The sequence below is a fragment of the Oncorhynchus kisutch genome, linkage group LG5 (assembly GCF_002021735.2).
Source record: "Oncorhynchus kisutch isolate 150728-3 linkage group LG5, Okis_V2, whole genome shotgun sequence".
In the NCBI taxonomy this organism is placed as follows: Eukaryota; Metazoa; Chordata; class Actinopteri; order Salmoniformes; family Salmonidae; genus Oncorhynchus; species Oncorhynchus kisutch.
In genome coordinates this window covers 25,977,717-26,001,394 of record NC_034178.2, presented here as the reverse complement: position 1 = coordinate 26,001,394, position 23,678 = coordinate 25,977,717, and the positions used below count along the sequence as shown (strand labels likewise).

The 23,678-nt window shown below is 42.0% G+C and overlaps 1 protein-coding gene across 2 annotated transcripts in view; it reads left to right on the top strand.

Annotated features, from left to right (window-relative positions):
* LOC109891498 (copine-5) overlaps positions 1-23,678 on the top strand; it is a 203,127-nt gene that overhangs the window by 35,180 nt on the left and 144,269 nt on the right. For both annotated transcript variants that reach the window (XM_031824730.1, XM_031824729.1), the window contains exons 2-4: positions 11,659-11,699; positions 12,163-12,209; positions 20,752-20,855. In XM_031824730.1, the coding sequence (XP_031680590.1) occupies positions 11,659-11,699; positions 12,163-12,209; positions 20,752-20,855 (192 nt within the window). The remainder of the gene's footprint in view (positions 1-11,658; positions 11,700-12,162; positions 12,210-20,751; positions 20,856-23,678) is intronic.

Below are 23,678 nucleotides of genomic sequence, written 5' to 3'. Positions count from 1 at the left end.
GAGTGCATCTGCACACACAGTGAGGCAAAGAATTTGAGGATGGCCTGGTGTCAAGAAGGGCAGCAAAGAAGCTACTTCTCTCCAGGAAAAACATCAGGGACAGACTGATTTTCTGCAAAAGGTACAGGGATTGGACTGCCGAGGACTGGGGTAAAGTCATTTTTTCTGATGAATCCCCTTTCGAATTGTTTGGGGCATCCAGACAAAAGCTTGTCTGGAGAAGACAAGGTGAGCACTACCATCAGTCCTGTGTAAACAGTAAAGCATCCTGAGACCATTCATGTGTGGGGTCGCTTCTCAGCCAAGGGAGTGGGCTCACAATTTTGCCTAAGAACACTGCCATGAATAAAGAATGGTACCAACACATCCTCCGAGAGCAACTTCTCCCAACCATCCAGGAACAGTTTGGTGACGAACAATGCCTTTTCCAGCATGATGGAAACAAAACATCGATATTTTGGGTCCATGGCCAGGAAACTCCCCAGACCTTAATCCCATTGAGAACTTGTGGTCAATCCTCAAGAGGCAGGTGGACAAACAAAACCCCACAAATTCTGACAAACCAGGGCTGATTGTCTTGAAAAAAGAGGGGTCAACACCGCAAATATTGACTCTTTGCATCAACTTCATGTAATTGTCAATAAAAGCCTTTGACACTTATGAAATGCTTGTAATTATACTTCAGTATTCCATAGTAACATCTGACAAAAAATATCTAAAGACACCGAAGCAACAAACCTTGTGGAGATCATTCTCAAAACGTTTGGCCACAACTGTACATTGTGAAGGAGAAGTCCAGTGGTTACATGAATCAGGCTGGTTCCCAGAGTAGACCTCTACAAGATCGTTACCAAATTCCATCTTCATCAGCCATCTCCCTGACTACCTTACTCTGATCAAGCCATGAACTGTCCCTCTATCTTTGGAGGATCCATGCACTCAGACTTGGCCTCTAGTGGTTGACCTAGCCAACTATAGCTAGGCTACTTGTGATCATGTATTGCTTATACGTTTTTTATACTTTTGATGCGCTTGACATTATGAAAAGCGATATAAAAAACATCAATTATTATAGATGGTTTATTTAGTTTAGTAGAGCAAAAAAAGCTCTGATGAAGGCCAAGAGGCCGACAAGTAAGCTTCAATAAAAAAGTGATACTAGCAAGAGCAGTGTACAGGTTTCTTTTAACGTATCTAATTGTTACCATGCACCTGCAACAAGATAGCTCAGATGTGCGAGTGTATTTTTATGTTGAAAGTAAAACACACCAACAGTTTATTACAAACAAGAAACACTTTTCATTGAGAAAACAGAAATCTACTTTTGGTTAAAAACAGGAATTCACCAAAAACAGTAGAAAATGAATAAATGAATAGCTATACATAAAATACATTCTCCCGCCTCAACATCTGGACCTTTGTGGGAGGGAGAGGAGCCCACTTCTTTTTAACCCCCCTCCAGCTCACACTCTTTCACATAGATCCTGAAAATACACAAGATGAAGTACAACATTAACCAAACATCAACCAAGCTATTGTTGTGCGAACTTTCTGTAGCTAGACTGACTCATACTCTATCAAATTTGGGTGCCAAGGTGAAACAGTAATGAGTGCATCTTACCATTAATTTCAACATAATAGGGGTGTATACTCCTAACAGTTGCAGTGTGTTCCATTTTGTAACGAAAAACGAACATATATATATATATATATATATATATATATATATATATATATATATATATATATGTGTGTGTGTTACATTTTATGTAAATTCCATAAAATCCTCAAGTTTCCTGTCGTTTTCTGGTAAACTTTTAAATATACCCTCCCCTTAATCCCAATAAACATTCCTTGGTAAAAAAAAAGGTCAATGATAAATTATAATAATATATAACCGTATGCTTGTCATTAGACCAATTATGATAAACAATCCAACTGATGCCAGCATTACCTTATACATTGTATTAAAGCACATGGAGTCATCCTGGTGAATTATCCTAATGGATTCCTTGTTGATAGTTTTAACAGCTTCTTAAAGCTTCATGCCACTTAAATGTATGATTAACTGTAGGCTAATTTGTAAATGGCCTGTACTTAAGCCTCTATAGAGCCTGTTTTGACGGTTGTCTTTTGTCCGTGTCATGTAGGTCGTGTCAATGAAGCAGGCCTGGTTTCAAAATATGGTGCTTTCAGAAAATATTCAACTCCCTTGACTTTTTCCACATTACATAGTGGGAAAAATGTATTTAATAGTTGTTGAGCTACAAATACTCCCCCCCCAAAATTATAAAATGTGTAAAAAAAATATATAAATATATTTATAGTAGTACTAATTAGATTCAAGTATACATTCAGAATCACATTTGGCAGCAATTACAGCTGTGAGTCTTTCTGGGTAAGTCTCTAAGAGCTTTGCACACCTGGATTGTACAATATTTACACATTATTCTTAAAAAATATATATTCAAGCTCTGTCAAGTTGGTTGTTGATCATTGCAAGACATCCCTATGTAGCCCACAAGCCTCACAAGACTTGTCTGAAGGTCCCCGTACCAGTTTAAAAAGTGAATGGAGGTACATATATGGAGATAGTTTAGTGCATAAAACCAGGAGATCAATATAAATATAAAAATTCCTGACCTTTCTTATATCTCTCAGATATAGGACAGACACTTCAGAACAAACTTCCTTTTGATTATGTTGGGACTATCTGTTGTTCCATGTTGTGAATATGTTATTCAATGTGTTTCTATTGGCTAATAGCAGTAATGTCAAATTCTTTTTTTTGATATCGTAAGGGGTCTAACATTTTAAAATCATATAGCTAAATGATCCTTGGTATGACCAGCATAAAACAATTGCATATGTTAGCTTAGAACGCTCTCCTCCCCTGCCTTGTGTTTTAGGTTATTATACTGCTGAAAGGTGAATTTGTCTCCCAGTGTCTGTTGGAAAGCAGACTGAACCAGATTTTCCTCTAGGATTTTGCCTGTGCTTAGCTCTATTCGATGTATTTGTATCATAAAAAACACCCTAGTCCTTGCCGATGACAAGCATACCCACCATGCTTGACAATATGAAGATTGGAACTCCGTGATGATTGTGGACTACAGGAAAAGGAGGAGCGAGCACGCCCCCATTCTCATCGATGGGGCTGTGGTGGAGCAGGTTGAGAGATTCAAGTTCCTTGGCGTCCACATCACCAACAAACTAACATGATCCAAGCACACCAAGACAGTCGTGAAGAGGTCACAACAAAACCTATTCCCCCTCAGGAGACTGAAAAGATTTGACATGGGTCCTCAGATCCTCAAAAGAACTTACAGCTGCACCATCGTGAGCATCCTGATGGGTTGCTGACGGGCTGACGGGACATTTCTAAGTGACCTCAAACTTTTGAACGGTAGTGTGCATATTTAGACAGATGGTATTATGGATTAGTAAGGTTTTTGGGGTTGACAGTTTGTACAATAGGGTGTGTGGGGATAGTTTATGGATTATAGATTGAAGATAATGTGTGGAAGAGGATATGCTATGGAACTAACACTACAGGTTTGGGGAAGAAGGATGTTTGGAGAATTTGGAAAAGTATTGTTGCTGTTTAACGTGCACATGTAACATAAAGCTGTTTCAACAGCTGGAGCATCAAACACCAGCACCATTCATTATTCATATAGAGACGTGCTGTGTAGGTATACATGTGTGTGTCCTACCCAGAAACAGGTTTGAACAGGAACACACACACACACACTCTCTCTCTCTCTCTCTCTCTCTCTCTCTCTCTCTCTCTCTCTCTCTCTCTCACACTGACACACACACACACACACACACACACACACACACACACACACACACACACACACACACACACACACACACACACACACACACACACACACACACACACACACACACACACAGGAACCTGGAGAGCTTATAGACAGCTGACTCTTATATCCAGACTAGACGCTAAGGTGCTCAGTTTAGCTCAGTTTAGTCGAAAACACTTCATAGAAATGAGTAAACCTATACGGGATCGGTGTCCCTAAACCGGGACGGTTGTTGCTCAATGTGCGATAATGTGACTAGAAAACATTGTCTACCACAGCCAACTTTCTGAGACATAGAGATGTCTTATATGGGCAGAAAGCTTAAATTGTTGTTAATCTAACCGCACTGTCCAATTTACAGTAGATATTACAGGAAACAAATACCATGCTATTGTTTGAGGACAGTGCACAACAACAAAACACTTTTGTTAGAAAAAAATATATTTTTATATTCAAATTATATATTTATATTTTTATACTCTAAAATGAAGAATCAAATGATCCATGTTATGACCATCTTAAAACAATTCCATATGTTAGCTTAGTATGGTTACCTCCATTGTGGAGGTCACTAATGAAAGAGTTGTCAAGCGCCTCAGTCACACACACACACGCGCACACACACACATACAGAAAAGCACACAGACACACGCACAGACACAATGCTAACTGCGAAAAGCTTACGGGGAAGTGTCTGGAGTGCAGTGTGTTTGTGTTCAGAAAGGCGAGGAGCTGTATTTCTATTAAAGTATAGTCTCTGTGTGGTTTAAAGTTCACAGAGAAGAAACAATTGAATCTTTCTTCTTGTGGTGAAGATATTGAGATGGATTGAGATAGAAGCAGTGTAATAGATCAGCTCTATTAGCTCCCTCCTCTCCTCTCTGTCTCCCTTTCTTGCATGCACACGCAACCATGCATGCAGGCAGGTAGGCCGCATACAGGCAGGCACACAGGGACGCACGCCTGCGCGCACGCACTCACGCACAAGCACACATATTCACACACGCTGTTCATGTTGATGGGGCCTCTTTGACTGTCTCCATAGGCGAACCCTTTTTGGTTCCAGGTAGAACCCTTTTTGGTTCCAGGTAGAACCCTTTTGGGATCCACATAGAACCCTCTGTGGAAAGAGTTCTATATGGAACCCAAAAGTGTTTTTCAAAGGGTTCTCCTATGGGGACATTCGAATTACCCTTTTTTTCTAAGAGTGTATTGTAGATTACTGGGATAGAAATAGAAACGGCTACAGCCCCCTCATCTCGCCCACATCACTTTATATACTTATACCCAACGCCTCTCCTCCCACACACGTCCCTGTTGCTCTCTGGCCGCAATTTAAGATCCAGCAGGTTCATTAGAGTAAGTGTTTCTCTCTTAAGTTCATTAAGTCCAGAAGTGTGTAGGGGGAGTTAAGGAGAGTCGGGGGAGTGTGGTAACTTTCAAGCATTCAGATTCCCAGAGTGCCTATTTTTTCCCCTCCCTATCTTGCCGTCTCACTCAGTCACACGCTACCCCACCCCCTCTCTAAGCCACACCGGTCTACTTACATTTTAGTCATTTAGCAGACGCTCTTATCCAGAGTGATTTACATGGGCAATTAGGGTTCAGTCCTTTGCTCAAGGGGACACAAACATCTTTTTCACCTAGGGGATTCGAACTACAGCGATCTTTCAGTTACTGGCCCAGCGCTCTTAACCGCTAGACTACCTTCTGCCCCATCAATGCACATTTTCTGCATCACACTCAACTGGTTTTTCTCTGGGCTCCCATAGAGGACTGTTTCATTAAAGACATGCTCCGGAACTTTGGCGACTAGTAAGTATTTTTAAAACTATCGCGTTGGGCTGGATTTGTCAATGTGTAGTTTATAGATGCATAATCTATGAGCAGAATTAACTTCTTCGAATTCGTGTCCCTTCCATGGGACGGTTGAGCAAACGTAGGCTAATGTGATTAGCATGAGGTTGTAAGTAACAAGAAAACTTCCCAGGACATAGACTTATCTGATATTGGCAGAAAGCTTAAATTCTTGTTAGTCTAACTGCACTGTCCAATTTACAGTAGCTATTACAGTGAAAGAATAACATGCACAATTTTGAACATGAAGTGCACAATTTTCAACATGAAAAGTTATTAATTAACAAATTAGGCACATTTGGGCAGTCTTGATACAGAATTTTGAACAGAAATGCAATGGTTAATTGGATCAGTCTAAAGGTTTGCACATACACTGATGCCATCTAGTGGTCAAAATCTAAATTGCACCATGGCTGGAATACTACATTATGGCCATTCCCTTGCATTTCAAAGATGGCACAAAAAAATACAAAATAACGGTTGTTTTTTTCTTTGTATTATCTTTTACCAGATCTATTGTGTTATATTCTACTACATTCATTTCATATTTCCATAAACATCAAAGTGTTTCCTTTCAAATGGTACCAAGAGTATGCATATCCTTGCTTCAGGGCCTGAGCTACAGGCAGTTAGATTTGGGTATGTCATTTTAGGCGAAAATTGGAAAAAAGGGGCTAATCCTTAAGAGGATTGCATTGATGTCTTACCTCAATTAGCCATAAAATCCCTGGTTTGAAAGTGACTATCAGGAGAGATAAAATTGTGGCAGGAGAGATAAGACTGTGGCAGGAGAGATGAGACTGTGGCAGGAGAGATGAGACTGTGGCAGGAGAGATGAGACTGTGGCAGGAGAGATGAGACTGTGGCAGGAGAGATGAGACTGTGGCAGGAGAGATGAGACTGTGGCAGGAAAGATGCAAAGGTAATACATCTTGCTATAATACTATAGCTGTTGTTCGTCTGTTTATACTACATGTACGTATGCAAGGCAATAGAACTTCTCCATTCTTGTATGTAAAGCCATTTCAAATAACCTAGCTGCATCTTTACCCTCCATTTTAAAGATTCTCCGGTACTTATATACCTTTTAGCTAGTAGTTCTGAAAGTAGCGGTCATGAGCCAAAAATGGTCCCAGAAATGTGTCACATATGTGCAGATATGGACACCACGTCATTGCTCTCTCTCGCTCTGCTGTGTGGGCATCTTGCTAGATGTCACTGAAATGGCAAGGAGCTGAAGCTCATTAGCTAAAACTCAAATTGCTAGGGGGCTGGCCCATTGCAGTGCAGTGTGGTTGAGATTGCATCGTCTGTGGACCTATTTGGGCGGTAAGCAAATTGGAGTGGGTCAAGGGTGTCAGGTAGGGTGGAGGTGATATGGTCCTTGACTAGTCTCTCAAAGCACTTCATGATGACGGATGTGAGTGCTACGGGGCGGTAGTCGTTTGTGCTTGCGTCTGTGTGCATGCATGTTTGCGTGCCTGTATACGTGCGTGTGCGTGTGTGTGTGTGTGTGTGTGTGTGTGCACATCCATGTTCAAATATTCATCATGATGTGATTCATCAGCCCAAGAACATAATGTGAAGATAAAAATCGAAAAATCATGACTATCACATCAAATCTTCATATTAGTGTTATTTAAATGCATTTATCTCTTTGTGGTTGGTTGGTTGTTTGTGAGCTAATGTAAACAGCACGGAAACAGAACAACAGTTCTAGAAGGCTGCATTGCAAACATTGTGACGTGTTAACTATTAGATGCTATAATTCTATGATATTGAGAGAAGTGTGTGTGTGTGTGTGTGTGTGTGTGTGTGTGTGTGTGTGTGTGTGTGTGTGTGTGTGTGTGTGTGTGTGTGTGTGTGTGTGTGTGTGTGTGTGTGTGTGTGTGCGTGTGTGCGTGCGTGTGTGCGTGTGTGCGTGCGATAAGCATCAATCTCGTATGATTGTGCAACAAGATAGACATCAAGGAACATGACGCTTATGCGAATACATTGCATTCAACGTCAGGGAGGTTAGCCGTACACTATTGAAGGCTAGAGACGTGCATCAAACAACATTTCTAATAAGGGTTACATGGAGAAAATCGGACCTCTATTTTACCTAAACCCTCCTTGAACGCTTAGAGGGAAAAAAAAACAGGGACCCTCTGCTATACCCCAAATAATAATTAATAACAAAGAGGATAACAGAGAGCATGTCTACCGTTTATCCTCACTTCTTGGTCAGACAAGGGCCCTGGATATGCAGGTTTCAGAAACTGTTTTTCGTCCTGTGAACATGATATGGCAACGCAGGAATTTTGATGGCGCAACATGGCTGTGGGCCAGAAGGTTGTGGGGTTCGCAGACCAACGTGGACAAGAGTAGGGGTGGAAAGATCTGCTTCATAGTAAAAGCGTTGCATGAATCTATCATAGTATTTGAAGGTCCAAGACAAAGTAGCCTTTAAATAAACATTTCGTGCAATTCGAAGTCATTTGACATAATAGCTGATTATTCTTTTTTTAAATACCACACAAATTACCGAAATTGACAGGCTGATAGACAGAGAGAGAGGTCTATGTGTTCATCTTATCACGTTTCTCCAATGCCAAATCAGTGTCTTGTTTGCAATGAAACTGTCCCTGTTTGCAAAGAGTGTGCTAAGCTGTCATTTAAGGCAAAGGGTGGCTCTCAAATATGAAACGTATTTTGTTTTGTTTAACACTTTTTGGGTTATTACATGATTCCATATGTGTTATTTCATATTTGTGATGACTTCACTATTATTCTACAATGTAGAAAAAAGTGAACAATAAGAAAAAGCCTTGAATGAGCTGGTGTGTCCCAACTTTTGACTGGTACTGTATATATTTATAAAATGGTTGGTTCGAGCCCTGAATGCTGATTGGCTGACAGCCATGTTATATCAGTCCGTGTACCACAGGTATGACAAAACATGCATTCATACTGCTCTAATTACCTTGGTAACCAGTTTATAATAGCAATAAGGCACCTCAGGGGTTTGTGGTATATGACCAATATACCACAGCTAAGGCCCACTCCGCGTTGCGTTGTGCATAAGAACAGCCCTTAGCTGTGATTATATTGGCCATATACCACACCCCCTCAGGCCTAATTGCTTAAATATACAGTTATTTGTTTGTACGAAGCAGTATACAGCTGACAAGGAAAACTGATGATTGATGAGTCCATGTAGTGTGATCTTAGTCTAGATAATACTACATGATTGCCACTGAAGGCATGACTGTGTGGTGCTGGAATATTTTATATGCAGTATGTTTTATATATATACACATGTGACCAGTAATAAGACTATGGAAATAATATTAACAAGGCCTATCAAGGTGTATATTGTCTGACTCTGATAGATACATAGCAATGTGTAAGCAAGACACGTATAGAGTTATAGGAATATAGTATTAAGAGAGGTCTGAGAATGGAATACTAGAAGCAAATACGATTCATTACATAGTAAAAATCAAGTCAAAATGTATTGGTCGTATGTACAGAGATTTGTACATAGGCTAGGCCTAGGCCTAGGCTTCATCCGATATGTTTTTTCTTTCTTTCTTCGCGTGGGAGGAATGTGGCCTTTTATGAACACATTCCATCTAGTTCTACCGTACTTTATACATGACTGGAGGCATTAGCAGAATATTGAAGGGTAGCCTACTCTGATGACAGTGACAAAATATCAATAAAAATGACATTGTCCATATAATCGACCTATGAGAAGTGGAGACACAAATATAATATGACTTCCATCTAAACTGGAGGAGGAAATGATTGTCCAAAAACAAACTTTTAAGTGGCGCTGACCCAACAATGATAAATAGTGAATATGCGCAGTGCACAGTCACCGGAGATATTGCAGATGCTCTCCCCTGGTGCTAGTAAGATAGGCTATACTGTTGTTCGCTCAATGAAGTTGGGAATCTTAAGAGACTAAAAGACAGAGTAGTCTTTTCATGGTCTTCTTTTTACAGCAATAACCCTTTGCTTTCCAAACTATGTTTTCCCGCAATTGTATTTTGAAATATTGCATATGCCTGGTTTGGCCTCTTTTCACAGACAGTTGCAACTCAACAATAATCTACCAAAATTGTGTGCGTTGTATTTCCTTCAGACTATAGGCAATGCGATTTTTTTAAAGAAACTAAATATCTTCTGTGGCCAAATCATGCTTTAGTCGCCTATTTGTAATGATTCTATGTATTTTTTTAAATTTGATGTAAAACTTATGCTTCCCCTAGCCTTATGGACGCTGCCTATTCTTGCATAAACACGTAACTGCACAACCTGCATTTATTATTTGATGACATTTTGTTTTTGTGGGCCATTCTAACAAACAAAAAATTCCACACATATATTAGTAGGCTATATGTCAAGACCAGATTAAATTCAGAATAGTCTGATGGGTGAGAATATCATCAAATTCTTGTGAAATTGTGAATGAGAGACTGATGAAGTGTGTGCTGCCTGCGCAAGACGCAGAGCAGAGCACATGCCTTTCCTGCAACATTATGTGGCCTTAGAATGTATTAACAATCAAAACATATAGCCATAATGTTTTGTATTACAATTAAAATTGTATTAATATCTCTAAATTACGCATATAGGAGGAACTGTTTCTTCGTTAACCGGTCAATACAATACAATATTGCTGGGTTGCAGGCATTGGTTTAATACAGGATAGCCGAATGTGCCCACTCCCTTGGAAATCTTTGGAGAAAATATCCTTTCTATTTATTCAGCTATATTCAATTGTATTCTTCATACTATAAAATAATATAAAATAATGCCTCGGAATTCAACGCTAATCTTGTCTGCTAAACTAACTAGTGTAGCCCACAGCCATATGGAGCTATGTGTTTCCCGCAAATGAGATTTTTAAATGTTATACAATCAGAAGCCTTTTGTCTCTCTCTCTCTCAGAGCACACATCAAGTGGCTCACTCATCACAGCAGGGGCCACTTGCCAGCGGAACAGGCCCCGGCGAATCAGGCCCACGGGCTGGGCAGACACTATCATTAGAGGAATAATGAGGATAATGCTCATTAGGACGTTTTGAAACTTTTGAGTGAAGTGACCATGTAATGAATGTTCAACTTGCATGACAGAAATTACAAATGTAACTTGCGCAGTCGGGTCAAATGGTCGCAAAATGCCAAATGGTTGCAGTTTGGACGACTCGCCCCTTGTAGCTATATTGTAATCAAAGTTGTGTCAAAATTAGTGGCCTGATAGGTTTCAGCAAACTATTAGCTAGCATTATCAATCTGTTATTAGCCTACCTTAGCGTAGGCTATATATTGGGATGATGCACTTATGGATTTCTCTTGAGGTCGGCAGTATTTTTCCTGGTCAACTTGTGGGAGCAAACGCTGTCTTCTCCCATGGAAACATTGCATTCGGTCTTGTTTGAATCTGCACGATACATAAAGTGGCTCCAAACATCTTCCCTTTTTCTACCGGGAGCTTTTACCACCAGGAGAGTAGCCATGGCATGTGCCTTATGTGCATCAGTGATTTGTTGCCTCTAGAATGCAAGTAACACTGAAAAGATCTCAATCTTTCCAAAAACTCTTGCCCAGTCCATTTACTAGTCAGATTTTAGTCACAGAGATAACTTAGTCTCGTCTCGTTTTCGTCAACACAAATGCAAAAGGATTTTGGGTATAATCACTCTTGGTATACGTCGTCATTATTTTAGCTGATGACACTGCAAGCCACTACAGCTGTTGGATGATATGAATAGGTACTCAGTTAACCTATATGGTTAACTTAATAGATCTCAGGAGAAATTCTGAAAGCCATTAATGCCTGTGTAATGACTCATGCAATAACTGAAGCACAGAACAATTGGATGAAATGGTCTCTGAATTGGTCTCTGATATGTTTCGATAAGATTATGAAGTCGATATTGCTTGACAGTTTTCCTCTTTCCTTTTTGTCTTTCAGGAATCTACTAGATAAAGACACATTCTCCAAATCTGACCCATGTGAGTATGACTCAACCTTTTATGTGCTCCTTCCCTGTCTACCTTCCTTCCTCTCTCCGTCTGTCCATCTCTCTCCGTCTATCTGTCCTTCCATGCCTCCTTCCCTCCTTCCCTCCCTCCATCCGTCCACCCCCCCTTCCCCATCCCTACCTCTCTGTCCCTGCATGATAGTTGACTTGAGGAGTAGATGTTAGCTTTGCCTTTAGCCTCCGTCTGTTGTTTGCTCAGTGTTTTGGAGCTAAAACTTTTGTATTCATCTGTGCTGTTCAATCTGCCGGCATCTATTTCTGATAGTCTTTCTGCCCTGTATGTCTCGCTTTCTCTTTCACAATCTCTATGTCTCTCTCTCTCTCTCTCTCTCTCTCTCTCTCTCTCTCTCTCTCTCTCTCTCTCTCTCAATCTCACTATTTATCTCTCTCACTCTCTCTACTCTCTCTACTCTCTCTCTCTCCCTCTCCCTCAGTGTGTGTGCTCTACACCCAGGGAGTGGAGACCAAGCAGTGGAGAGAGGTGAGCTTACACACGCAAACACACACCCACACACACACACACACACACACAAACACACTTCTAAAGTTCAATGATTCCCTTGCAGTAGGGTATTGACTGTTTGTGAGGGAAATAGCTTCTCTTTATTTTTGTCCTTTTTTTTCAAATAACAATCAATTTAGCCCCGTGCTGACATTTAAAAGTTTAAACTTTAGGATTAGTTTTGGAATAAATGTAGCTTTAACTCTTCACACACCTACCTCTATACTCAACATATACAAGCCACAGCGTGAGATTCAAAATAGGACAAACTCATTACTGTAAGAACCTTTCTGCGTACATGTGTGTGTGTGTGTGCATAGGGGGATGATATGTTTATTCAGAGCTGTTTAGTGGAGATCTGACAAGCTTGACCTTTTCAAGCCCTGTACCGTCTGATTTGCCTGTCTGTGACATCCTAGCTGTACACTCCAGGCGAGAGAACACAACCAGTTCCCACCGCCAGTGTCTGTGTGCTACCATACCGATCGCTGCCTGTGTAATCGCAGTATAAGTTCCCGCAAAGGGAGAAACTCAAAGTTCCAAACTTTTTAAAGTAAGTGACCAGGTGACAGTCAAGGATAAGGTTGAGGGGGGCTGTCCTGTGAATCAGAACCCCCTCTAGTGCTGCCAGTGTATTTGCCAGTGTGTTTGCCAGTGTGTTTGCCAGTGTGTGTGCATGTGTGCTGGAAGTCTGTTCAGATAGTTTTGAGACATATTGAGCATCATAGCATAAAGAACTTACTCTCAGTACACTGATCACTCTATCTATTACTACAATGTGTCTCTGGGAACACAGGACTGGCAGGACAGAATAGAGCTAGACCGAGGAAGAAAGAGAAATTGATAGATCCGTTGCATGGAGAGAGAAAGAGAAAGTGAGGGAGAGAGAGGGGGGGGGGTGATAAAGAGAGAGAGCGAAATAGAGAGGAAACAGAAAAGCCATGATGACACATATCCAAACGCTACAATCCTCAACACCCTAATTCAGCTGCTGAACAGAAAAACACCCTCAGAGAAGAACATCAATGAAAGCCAATAGAGGGGATGCAGTATTCTATTACTACAAACTGCCTATCGGAAGACAGAACTCTACCCTGCTATCACAGTGTCACTCTGTCCCTGGTTCTGCTAGGGACAAGGAGGTTGGGGGCACCTTAATAGGGGAGGATGGGCTCGTGGTAATGGCAGGAGCGGAATCAGTGGAATGGCATCAAACACATCCAACCCACCATTTCCAGGTGTTTGATACCATTTATTTGCTTTGTTCTGGACATTATTATGAGCCGTTCTCCCCTCAGTAGCCTCCTATGTGTCACATGCAGGGGTTTCAACTGGTTTAGACTTTACTGTGAAATGCTTACGAGACCTCCCCAACAATGCAGAGTTGAAAAATAAAATAGTAACACAAGAAGAATAACATAAAATGCATGAGAATGGAGCCAAATGCAGGGAGTACCAGTACCAGGTCAATGTGAAGAGGTACGAGGTATTTGAGGTAGATTTGTACATTAAGGCAGGGTAAAGTGACTAAAGTGATCAGGATAGATAATAATAAGGTATTTGAGGTAGATACTGTACACACACCATATTCACACTCACTAGACTATATATACACTATACAGTTGAAGACTCCACTTAGGTTGGAGTCATTAAAACTCGTTTTTCAACCACTCCACAAATTTCTTGTTAGCAAACTATAATTTTGGCAATATAATTTTAACTTTGTGCATGACACAAGTAATTTTGCAACAATTGTTTACAGACAGATTATTTAACTTGTAATTCACTGTATAACAATTCCAGTGGGTCAGTGCCTTTAAACAGCTTGGAGAAATTCCAGAAAATGATGTCATGGCTTTAGAAGCTTCTGATAGGCTAATTGACATCATTTGAGTCAATTGGAGGTGTACCTGTGGATGTATTTCAAGGCCTACCTTCAAACTCAGTGCCTCTTTGCTTGACATCATGGGAAAAGCAAAAGAAATCAGCCAAGACCTCAGAAATTTTTTTGTAGACCTCCACAATTCTGGTTCATCCTTGGGAGCAATTTCCAAATGCCTGAAGATGCCACATTCATCTGTACAAACAATAGCATGCAAGTATAAACACCATGGGACCACGCAGCCGTCATACCGCTCAGGAAGGAGACGTGTTCTGTCTCCTAGAGATGAACGTACTTTGGTGCGAGAAGTGCAAATCTATCCCAGAACAACAGCATAGGACCTTGTGAAGATGCTGGAGGAAACAGGTACAAAAGCATCTATATCCACAGAAAAAATAGTAATGTATCGACAGATCCTGAAAAGCCGCTCAGCAAGAAGCCACTTTTCCAGAACCGCCATAAAAAAAGCCAGACTACGGTTTGCAACTTGCACATGGGGACAAAGATTGTACTTTTTGGAGAAAAGTCCCCTGGTCTGATGAAACAAAAATAGAACTGTTTGGCCATAATGACCATCGTTATGTTTGGAGGAAAAAGGGGGAGGCTTGCAAGCCGAAGAACACCATCCCAACCGTGAAGCACGGGGGTGGCAGCATCATGTTGTGGGGGTGCTTTGCTGCAGGAGGGACTGGTGCACTTCACAAAATAGATGGCATCATGAGGGAGGACAATTATGTGGATATATTGAAGCAACAGCTCAAGACATCAGTTAAAGCTTGGTTGCAAAATGGGTCTTCCAAATGGACAATGACCCCAAAGTTGTGGCATAATGGCTTAAGGACTACAAAGTCAAGGTACTGGAGTGGCCATCACAAAGCCCTGACCTCAATCCCATAGAAGATTTGTGGGCAGAACTGAAAAAGCATGTACGAACAAGGAGGCCTACAAACCTAACTCCGTTACACCAGCTCTGTCAGGAGGAATGGGCCAAAATTCACTCAACTTATAGTGGGAAGCTTGTGGAAGGCTATCCGAAATGTTTGACCCAAGTTAATAAATTTAAAGTCAAAGCTACCAAATACTAATTGAGTGTATGTAAACTTCTGACCCACTGGGAATGTGATGAAATAAATAAAAGCTGAAATAAATATACTATTATTCTGACATTTCACATTCTTAAAATAAAGTGGCGATCCTAACTGACCTAATACAGGGAATTTTTACTAGGATTACATTTCAGGAATTGAAATGAGTTTAAATGTATTTGGCTAAGGTGTATGTAAACTTCCTACTTCAACTGTGTATATATACTGTATATAGTTCTGGTAGCCTTAATTGACTGTTTAGCAGTCTGGCTAATTAGCAGTCTGGCAAATTAGCAATCTAGCTATTTAGCAGTATGGCAGTTTAGCAGTATGGCTATTTAGCAGTATGGCAGTTTAGCAGTATGGCTATTTAGCAGTCATGGCTTTGGGCGGGGAGAAGCTTTCTCGGAGCCTATTGGTCCTGTTACTGTTTGCCGGATGGTAGTAAGGTGAAAAGTCTATGGCTTGGTTGGCTCAATTCTGTGGCCATTTTTGGCTGCCTGATATAGAGGTCCTGGATGAAAAGGAGCTTGGCATCAGTGATGTACTGGGCTGTCTGTACTACCCTTTTCACGACTCCTCGGATGTGTGTGGACCATGTTAGCGTCTTGATGTGGATTGGGGCTTGCTCTCCCTTTTTTCCCCTATAGTCCACAATCAGCTCCTTGGTCTTACTGATGTTGAGGGAGAGGTTGTTGTCCTGGAACCACGCTGCTAAGTCTTTGACCTCCTCCCTGTAGGCTGACTCATCGACATTGGTGATCAGGCCTACCACCCTGAGGGGCCCCCATGTTCAGCGTCTGCGTTGCGGAGGTGTTGTTGCCTACCCTCACAACTTGAGGCCGGGCCTTTAGGAAGTACAGGTTCTTGTTGTAGAGGGAGGGTTTCAGTCCCAGGGTCCCCTAGCTTGTTGATGAGCTTGGAGGGGACTATGGTGTTGAATGCTGAGCTGTAGTCTATAAACAGCATTTTCACATAGTTCACATATTTACAGAAGTATGTAGACACCCCTTCAAGTTAGTGGATTCGGCTATTTCAGCCTCACCCATTGCTGACAGGTGTGTAAAATCGAGCACACAGCCATGCAATCTCCATAGGAAAACATTGGCAGTTGAACGGCCCTTACTGAAGAGCTCAGTGACTTTCAACGTGGCACCGTCATATGATGCCACCTTTCCAACAAGTCAGTTCCTCAAATTTCTGACCTGCTAGAGCTTCCCCGGTCAACTGTAAGTGCTGTTATTCTGAAGTGGAAACATCTAGGAGCAACAACGGCATAGCCGTGAAGTGGTGAGCCACACAAACTCACAGAACAGGACCGCTGAGTGCTGAAGCGCGTAGCACGTAAAAAACGTCTGTACTCGGTTGAAACATTCACTACCGAGTTCCAAACTGCTTCTGGAAGCAACGTCAGCAGAAGAACTGTTCATCAGGCTTCATGAAATGGGTTTCCATGGCCGAGCAGCCTCACACAAGCCTAAGATCACCATGCGCAAGGCCAAGCGTCGGCTGCAGTGTTGTAAAGCTTGCTGCCATTGGACTCTGGAGCAATGGAAATGTGTTTCTTTGGAGTGATGAGTCACACCTCACCATCTGGAGAACGCTTCCTACCAGAATGCAGGATGAGTAACAGGGGCTGTTTTTCATGATTCAGACTAGGTGCCTTAGTTCCAGTAAAGGGAAATACAATGACTTCCTGGATGATTCTGTGCTTCCAACTTTGTGGCAACTGTTTGGAGAAGGCCCTTTCCTGTTTCAGCATGACAATGCCCCTGTCCCCCGAGCGAGGCCCATACAGAAATGGTTTGTTGAGATTGATGTGGAAAAACTTGACTGGCTTGCATAGAGCCCTGACCTCAACCCCAACGCCGACTATGAGCCAGGCCTAATCGCCTAACATCCGTGCCCGACCTCACTAATGCTCTTGTGGGTGAATGAAAGCATGTCCCCGCAGCAATGTTCCAACATCTAGTGGAAAGCCTTCTCAGAAGAGTGGAGGCTGTTATAGCAGCAAAGTGGGGGGACCAACTCCATATTAATTGCCATGAATTTGGAATGAGATGTTCAACGAGTAGGTGTCCACATACTTTTGGTCATGTCGTTTTTCTCCCTTCAGGTGTGAGGTGCAATTGAGACTGCATCATCTGTGGCTCTGTTGGGGCGGTATGCAAATTGGAGTGGGTCTAGGGTGACTGGGATGATGGTGTTGATGTGTGTCATGACCAGCCTTTCAAAGCACTTCATAGTTACAGATGTGAGTGCTACAGGGTGATAGTTGTTTAGGCAGGCTCTTGGTAACAGGGACAATAGTGGTCCGCTTGAAATATGTTGGGATTACAGACTGGGACCAGGAGAGATTGAAAATGTGTGTGAAGACACTTGCCAGCTGGTCAGCGCGTGCTTTGAGAACAAGGCATGTTATTACGTCTCTGATTGTTAACCTGTTTAAACATTTTGCTCACACTGGCTTGAAAACATTACGGATGGAAAACTCTCCTGGCAGATTAAAGGGTCTGCAGTTTACTATGAGGTATTCTTTATCAGGTGAACAAAAGCTTGATATTTCCTTCACACTTGAAGCAGCACACCATTTGTTATTCATGAAAAAAAACACACTCCTTTCGACTTCCCTGAAGTCTCTGAACGATCCTGCCGCTGCTCGGAGAATCCACCGTCATCATCCAGCCACGTTTCAATAAGACAATATTGCAGCTCTTCAAATCTCTCTGTCAGGAGACTCTAGATCGAAGCTCATACACCCCCCCCCCCTCCAATTATTATAATAAATAATAATATACAGTATACATTTATACTTTTTTTAAATGAAATAAGTCCGGCTTTTAACCTACTCTTGAAAGTTGTAATAGTAGAATGCACAATGCACAATGCAATTTCGAAAATTGGGTAGGGCATCATCAATTCCTCTTGTTGTGTTAGTCATTGCATACCTTCGAGAGCTATTTATAAATTGTCAGAAAATGTCCAGATCAACTAGCCCATGTCAGACAACGATTTTTCTATTTCATTTTTTTTTTGCCCATAGATACTGTATGCATTTTTTTCTCATTAGGCACTCAAATACATGAATATACATTAGGCATGGCAAAATGTATAGAATTGTAAGAAAATGTGCTTTAAAACTGCAAACATTTCTTTGCCCCCCCCCCCACAACAAAATGTGTAGAAATTGCAGGAAATAAACTTTAAACCTAGAAAATTATCTCGACCAACAAGAACAGTTTGTGTCATAGACATGGCTCAGACATGTTCCCCAATACTGGAAGGGGGGCCCCGAGTGACACATTTTGGGAACCCCTGTCTTAACCTCAAGGGATTTTTATCCTGCATGATTAAATAAAGGCTAAATGAGGTTAATCTCTGCATTTAGAGAGGATGCATTGATTGCAAATGTCACCAAGAGTAATTACAAAGTAAACACACAGAATCCCAAATGGCAGATCAGTTGTTTACTCCGATAGGAATAGCAATGGAAAAAAAAATGCCAATGAGGAGGCGTTGTTCACATTACACATTGTTATTATTTAATGAGTCTGTACGTCAGGAGATTAGAGCTGTAAACCCACAGCTATGTATCTTGTAAAAAGGTCATTTATTTCCATAATGAAAAACAATTTGCATCATCTGAACAGTTCAAGTAACTTTGCTAATGTGTCCAATTTAAGTTGTTGACTTCTCAAAGTTCGAACCACTTCTGGTCTCCAAATACGTAGGCAACATTGACTCTTGGGACTCCCTTAAATAGTACAACTGAAGCCCCTCTCTATTACATCTTGTCCTCCAACTTCAGAGAATGGAGACGTTTTAACCTCAATCCTCTCTAAGCTTTTATAACTGGCCCTGTTCGGAAAATGACTAGCTTTCTCTGGAGTGTGAGCCAGGCAAGCACGGTTGGGAAATGGCTGTTTTATTCATGCATTATCAGAGAGGCTAGGTTTCTCTTCCTCTCTATTTCTGTCTTTCTCTGTCGCTCTCTCTCGCTTTCCTCTCTCACACCTTCCCTTCTCCCTCCATCTCTCTCTCTCTCCATTTCTCTCCCTCCCCCTCACTTTTCTCTCTCGCTTTCTGTTTCCCAGTCTGAATAATTCATGGATCAACACAAATAGCTGTGAACAAACTGCAGCCCACCTCTGGGCACAAGCCTCTAGAGTCTACCGCATTCAACTACTGGGTTTCTACACCACACAACCATAATGCTGCTGTTTCACCACGCTGTACACTTGTTAAGGGCTTCAGATGTCGGCCCCGTTTTACTTAGAAACCAGACTGAAACGGTGATTTTTTTTCCTCCAGTAGTTTACAAAACATTTATAGTATGTGTCCCAAATGGCACCCCATTCCCAATGTAGTGCACTACTTTTGACCAATACACCATATAACCACTGTGCTGCCTCTCTGTACTTGTTTCCCCATACATTAGACATTGGCCCATTTTACACGACCACTGCAGACGGCACTGCCTCCCTGTTAAGGGATGTAGACAGACGTTGCCCCAGTTTGACTCCGAAGCAACCATATTTCAGCAGTTTATTTACAGTCTCAATTCATGTGAGATCAATGGGTGTACTTCACCCCACTGTATCTCCTCATAGAGAGTTGCAATCAGAATCAGACCCCTTACTGGGCGACATAGTCTTTGTGTAGTCCGAGAATACCATTACCATATTGGCTTACCAGGTCTCCATGATTGAAACCTGTATCGTACAGCAGCTATATTTAGAGAAGGGGTTGTAAAACCCCTACCTTATATTTAGGATTCCTCCATGGGCTTTACCAACAGTGTCATGTCACTCACACTGTCCTCTTTCGGAACTAGGTGGGGTGTGTGATTGGGTGACTTCCAAGCTTGCTGGCTTTTTTCCTGGATCTGCAGCCGTTCGTGTAGGAGTGAGAATCCCAGTAATTAACTGGGTTTAACCCCCCGCCCATCTCCCCATCTCCCTTTCTCTTTTCTCATCTCCCCATCTCTTTCTCTTTATTCTCTACTCCCCCTCTCTCTTTTCTCATCTCCCTGTCTCTCCCCTTTCCTGGTCTCCGGTGCTAATTCTGCCTCTTTCTCTACCCCATCTCTCGTACTCTGTCTTTTCATGTCTCTTGCCAACTCTGCCCCTCTGTATCGCTCTCTCTCTCCTCCCTCTCACCCTTCATCTCTCTACACTCTCTCGCCAAGCCCTCTCTCCTTCCCCCTCTTCGTCCCTCTTCTTCCCTCTTCCTATTCTTCTCTCCCTCTCTTCCCCTCCTTCCTCTCCCCCCCCCCCTCCTTCTCTCTCTCTCTCTCTCTCTCTGGAGGGTGAGTTGAGGTGATGAGTGGGCGTTCTCTGCCTCAGTAATTAGAATGGGAGAAAAGAGATGAGACAGGATCAAGGAAACACACTCACACAACAGGAGTGTGTGATGTGTTGGTATTCACGGGGTGATACTCCTAATCATCCCTCTTCTGTCTCTCTCTCTCTCTGACAGGTGTGTATGTGTCGGAGAGAGAGATAGATATGTATAATGCTGAATAATGCTTCCCCCCCTCTCTCTCTCTCTCTAGTTTGGGAGAACAGAGGTGATTGACAACACTCTAAACCCAGACTTTGTCAGGAAGTACATCCTGGACTATTTCTTTGAGGAGAAGCAGAATCTACGCTTTGACTTGTGAGTGATTATTTCTTTTAAACACCGGCCCTGATGAGTCCCCACATGACAACCCTCCCTCTGTTCACTTTCTTTCTCTTTCTCTGTATGTATCATAGTCTCTGTATCTTTCTCTTTCCCCCTCTCTGTGTTTCCCATTCAATTCAATTCAAGAGGCTATATTAGCTTCGAAAGTGTAGGGACTTACATTGTGAAAGCAAACATGAAGAACCGTATTGGGGCGGCAGGATAGCCAAGTGGTTAGAGCTTTGGACTAGTACCCGACTAGTACCCGAAAGGTTGCAAGTTCAAATCTGTCATTCTGCCCCTGAACAGGCAGTTTAAAATATCATTTAAAATATGACTTGCCTAGTTAAATAAAGGTAAAATACATTTTAAAAAGACACGTTCCGTTACACTGTAGTGACTATTCTGTTCCTTGTTGGCCTCATGTTCACACCGAGAGGAATCCTAGAGACGGTTTCCTCTCCGTTCGAATGGTGTTTAGTCATCAATAGTAAACATCAGACAGACACTATAGTGGTTGGCACACAGCTGTCTCATTCTCTCACACATAATGTATCCAGGAGGAGGTAGTGCAATAACAGGGCTAGGATTGGACTTTGGAACGAAAACTATAACAGCAAATGGCTGGGCGATGATGGAATATGGCGAGCTAATATAATATTCACAGAACATTATGAATCTTCTCTTTTGGAGTTTAACTGTGAACAGTTAGTTAAAGTGATCTATGACTTCTATGATAAAAACGTAGGGAGATAAAAACACATGTGGCTTTGGTTTCAATCCTCAGCCAGTCCCATCCAGCGAGAACAGAGGGGAATGGAGGAGCAAGGACCTCCCATTAGAGGTTCAATTCAACCCTGTCAGACGAATACGATCACCCCAATTTGTATAGTGTAGAAGTACGCAGAGTCAGACATAATGAGAAGCTACCCCCTTTTGCTCTGAGGTGATGACCCTTAGTAATCATCCTGATTCATGATCGATATTGCGTCACATGCTATAGCATGTGCGGCTCTCGTCTGACTCTGGGCTGTAGTGGTCTATTGTATCACGGCCTGTTTCATCTTCACAGGGCTCACAAAGTGGATGTCCTTCTCCTCGATGTCTCTATGTTCAAGGAGTTAGAGAAATGTATTCAAGTGTCCCTCCACAGTGACACAGTGACGCAGAACACAGCTGGAGAGAATAAGAAACGCATTGCGGACCACTCAAATTGAGCTTTGAGACACTAAGAAACAACCAGTCAAAACATGTTACGGGCCTCATCTGTAATGCATTACGTCATCTATACCCGTGTATGCATCAACAAAATACAGTGGGTCAAAGGTCAATTAGGCAGTTCTAAAGAAACGGAGGATAAGGTGGCAGGCTTTGGTGCAGACCTTTACACTCACGTGCAGGGGATCAGGCCCATGAACAACTAGCCTCCAATGGTGAGATACAGTGCCTTGCGAAAGTATTCGGTCCCCTTGAACTTTGCGACCTTTTGCCACATTTCAGGCTTCAAACAGAAAGATATAAAACTGTATTTTTTTGTGAAGAATCAACAACAAGTGGGACACAATCATGAAGTGGAACGACATTTATTGGATATTTCAAACTTTTTTAACAAATCAAAAACTGAAAAATTGGGCGTGCAAAATTATTCAGCCCCTTTACTTTCAGTGCAGCAAACTCTCTCCAGAAGTTCAGTGAGGATCTCTGAATGATCCAATGTTGACCTAAATGACTAATGATGATAAATACAATCCACCTGTGTGTAATCAAGTCTCCGTATAAATGCACCTGCACTGTGATAGTCTCAGAGGTCCGTTAAAAGCGCAGAAAGCATCATGAAGAACAAGGAACACACCAGGCAGGTCCGAGATACTGTTGTGAAGAAGTTTGAAGCCGGATTTGGATACAAAAAGATTTCCCAAGCTTTAAACATCCCAAGGAGCACTGTGCAAGCAATAATATTGAAATGGAAGGAGTATCAGACCACAGCAAATCTACCAAGACCTGGCCGTCCCTCTAAACTTTCAGCTCATACAAGGAGAAGACTGATCAGAGATGCAGCCAAGAGGCCCATGATCACTCTGGATGAACTGCAGAGATCTACAGCTGAGGTGGGAGACACTGTCCATAGGACAACAATCAGTCGTATATTGCACAAATCTGGCCTTTATGGAAGAGTGGCAAGAAGAAAGCCATTTCTTAAAGATATCCATAAAAAGTGTTGTTTAAAGTTTGCCACAAGCCACCTGGGAGACACACCAAACATGTGGAAGAAGGTGCTCTGGTCAGATGAAACCAAAATTGAACTTTTTGGCAACAATGCAAAACGTTATGTTTGGCGTAAAAGCAACACAGCTCATCACCCTGAACACACCATCCCCACTGTCAAACATGGTGGTGGCAGCATCATGGTTTGGGCCTGCTTTTCTTCAGCAGGGACAGGGAAGATGGTTAAAATTGATGGGAAGATGGATGGAGCCAAATACAGGACCATTCTGGAAGAAAACCTGATGGAGTCTGCAAAAGACCTGAGACTGGGACGGAGATTTGTCTTCCAACAAGACAATGATCCAAAACATAAAGCAAAATCTACAATGGAATGGTTCAAAAATAAACATATCCAGGTGTTAGAATGGCCACGTCAAAGTCCAGACCTGAATCCAATCGAGAATCTGTGGAAAGAACTGAAAACTGCTGTTCACAAATGCTCTCCATCCAACCTCACTGAGCTCGAGCTGTTTTGCAAGGAGGAATGGGAAAACATTTCAGTCTCTCGATGTGCAAAACTGATAGAGACATACCCCAAGCGACTTACAGCTG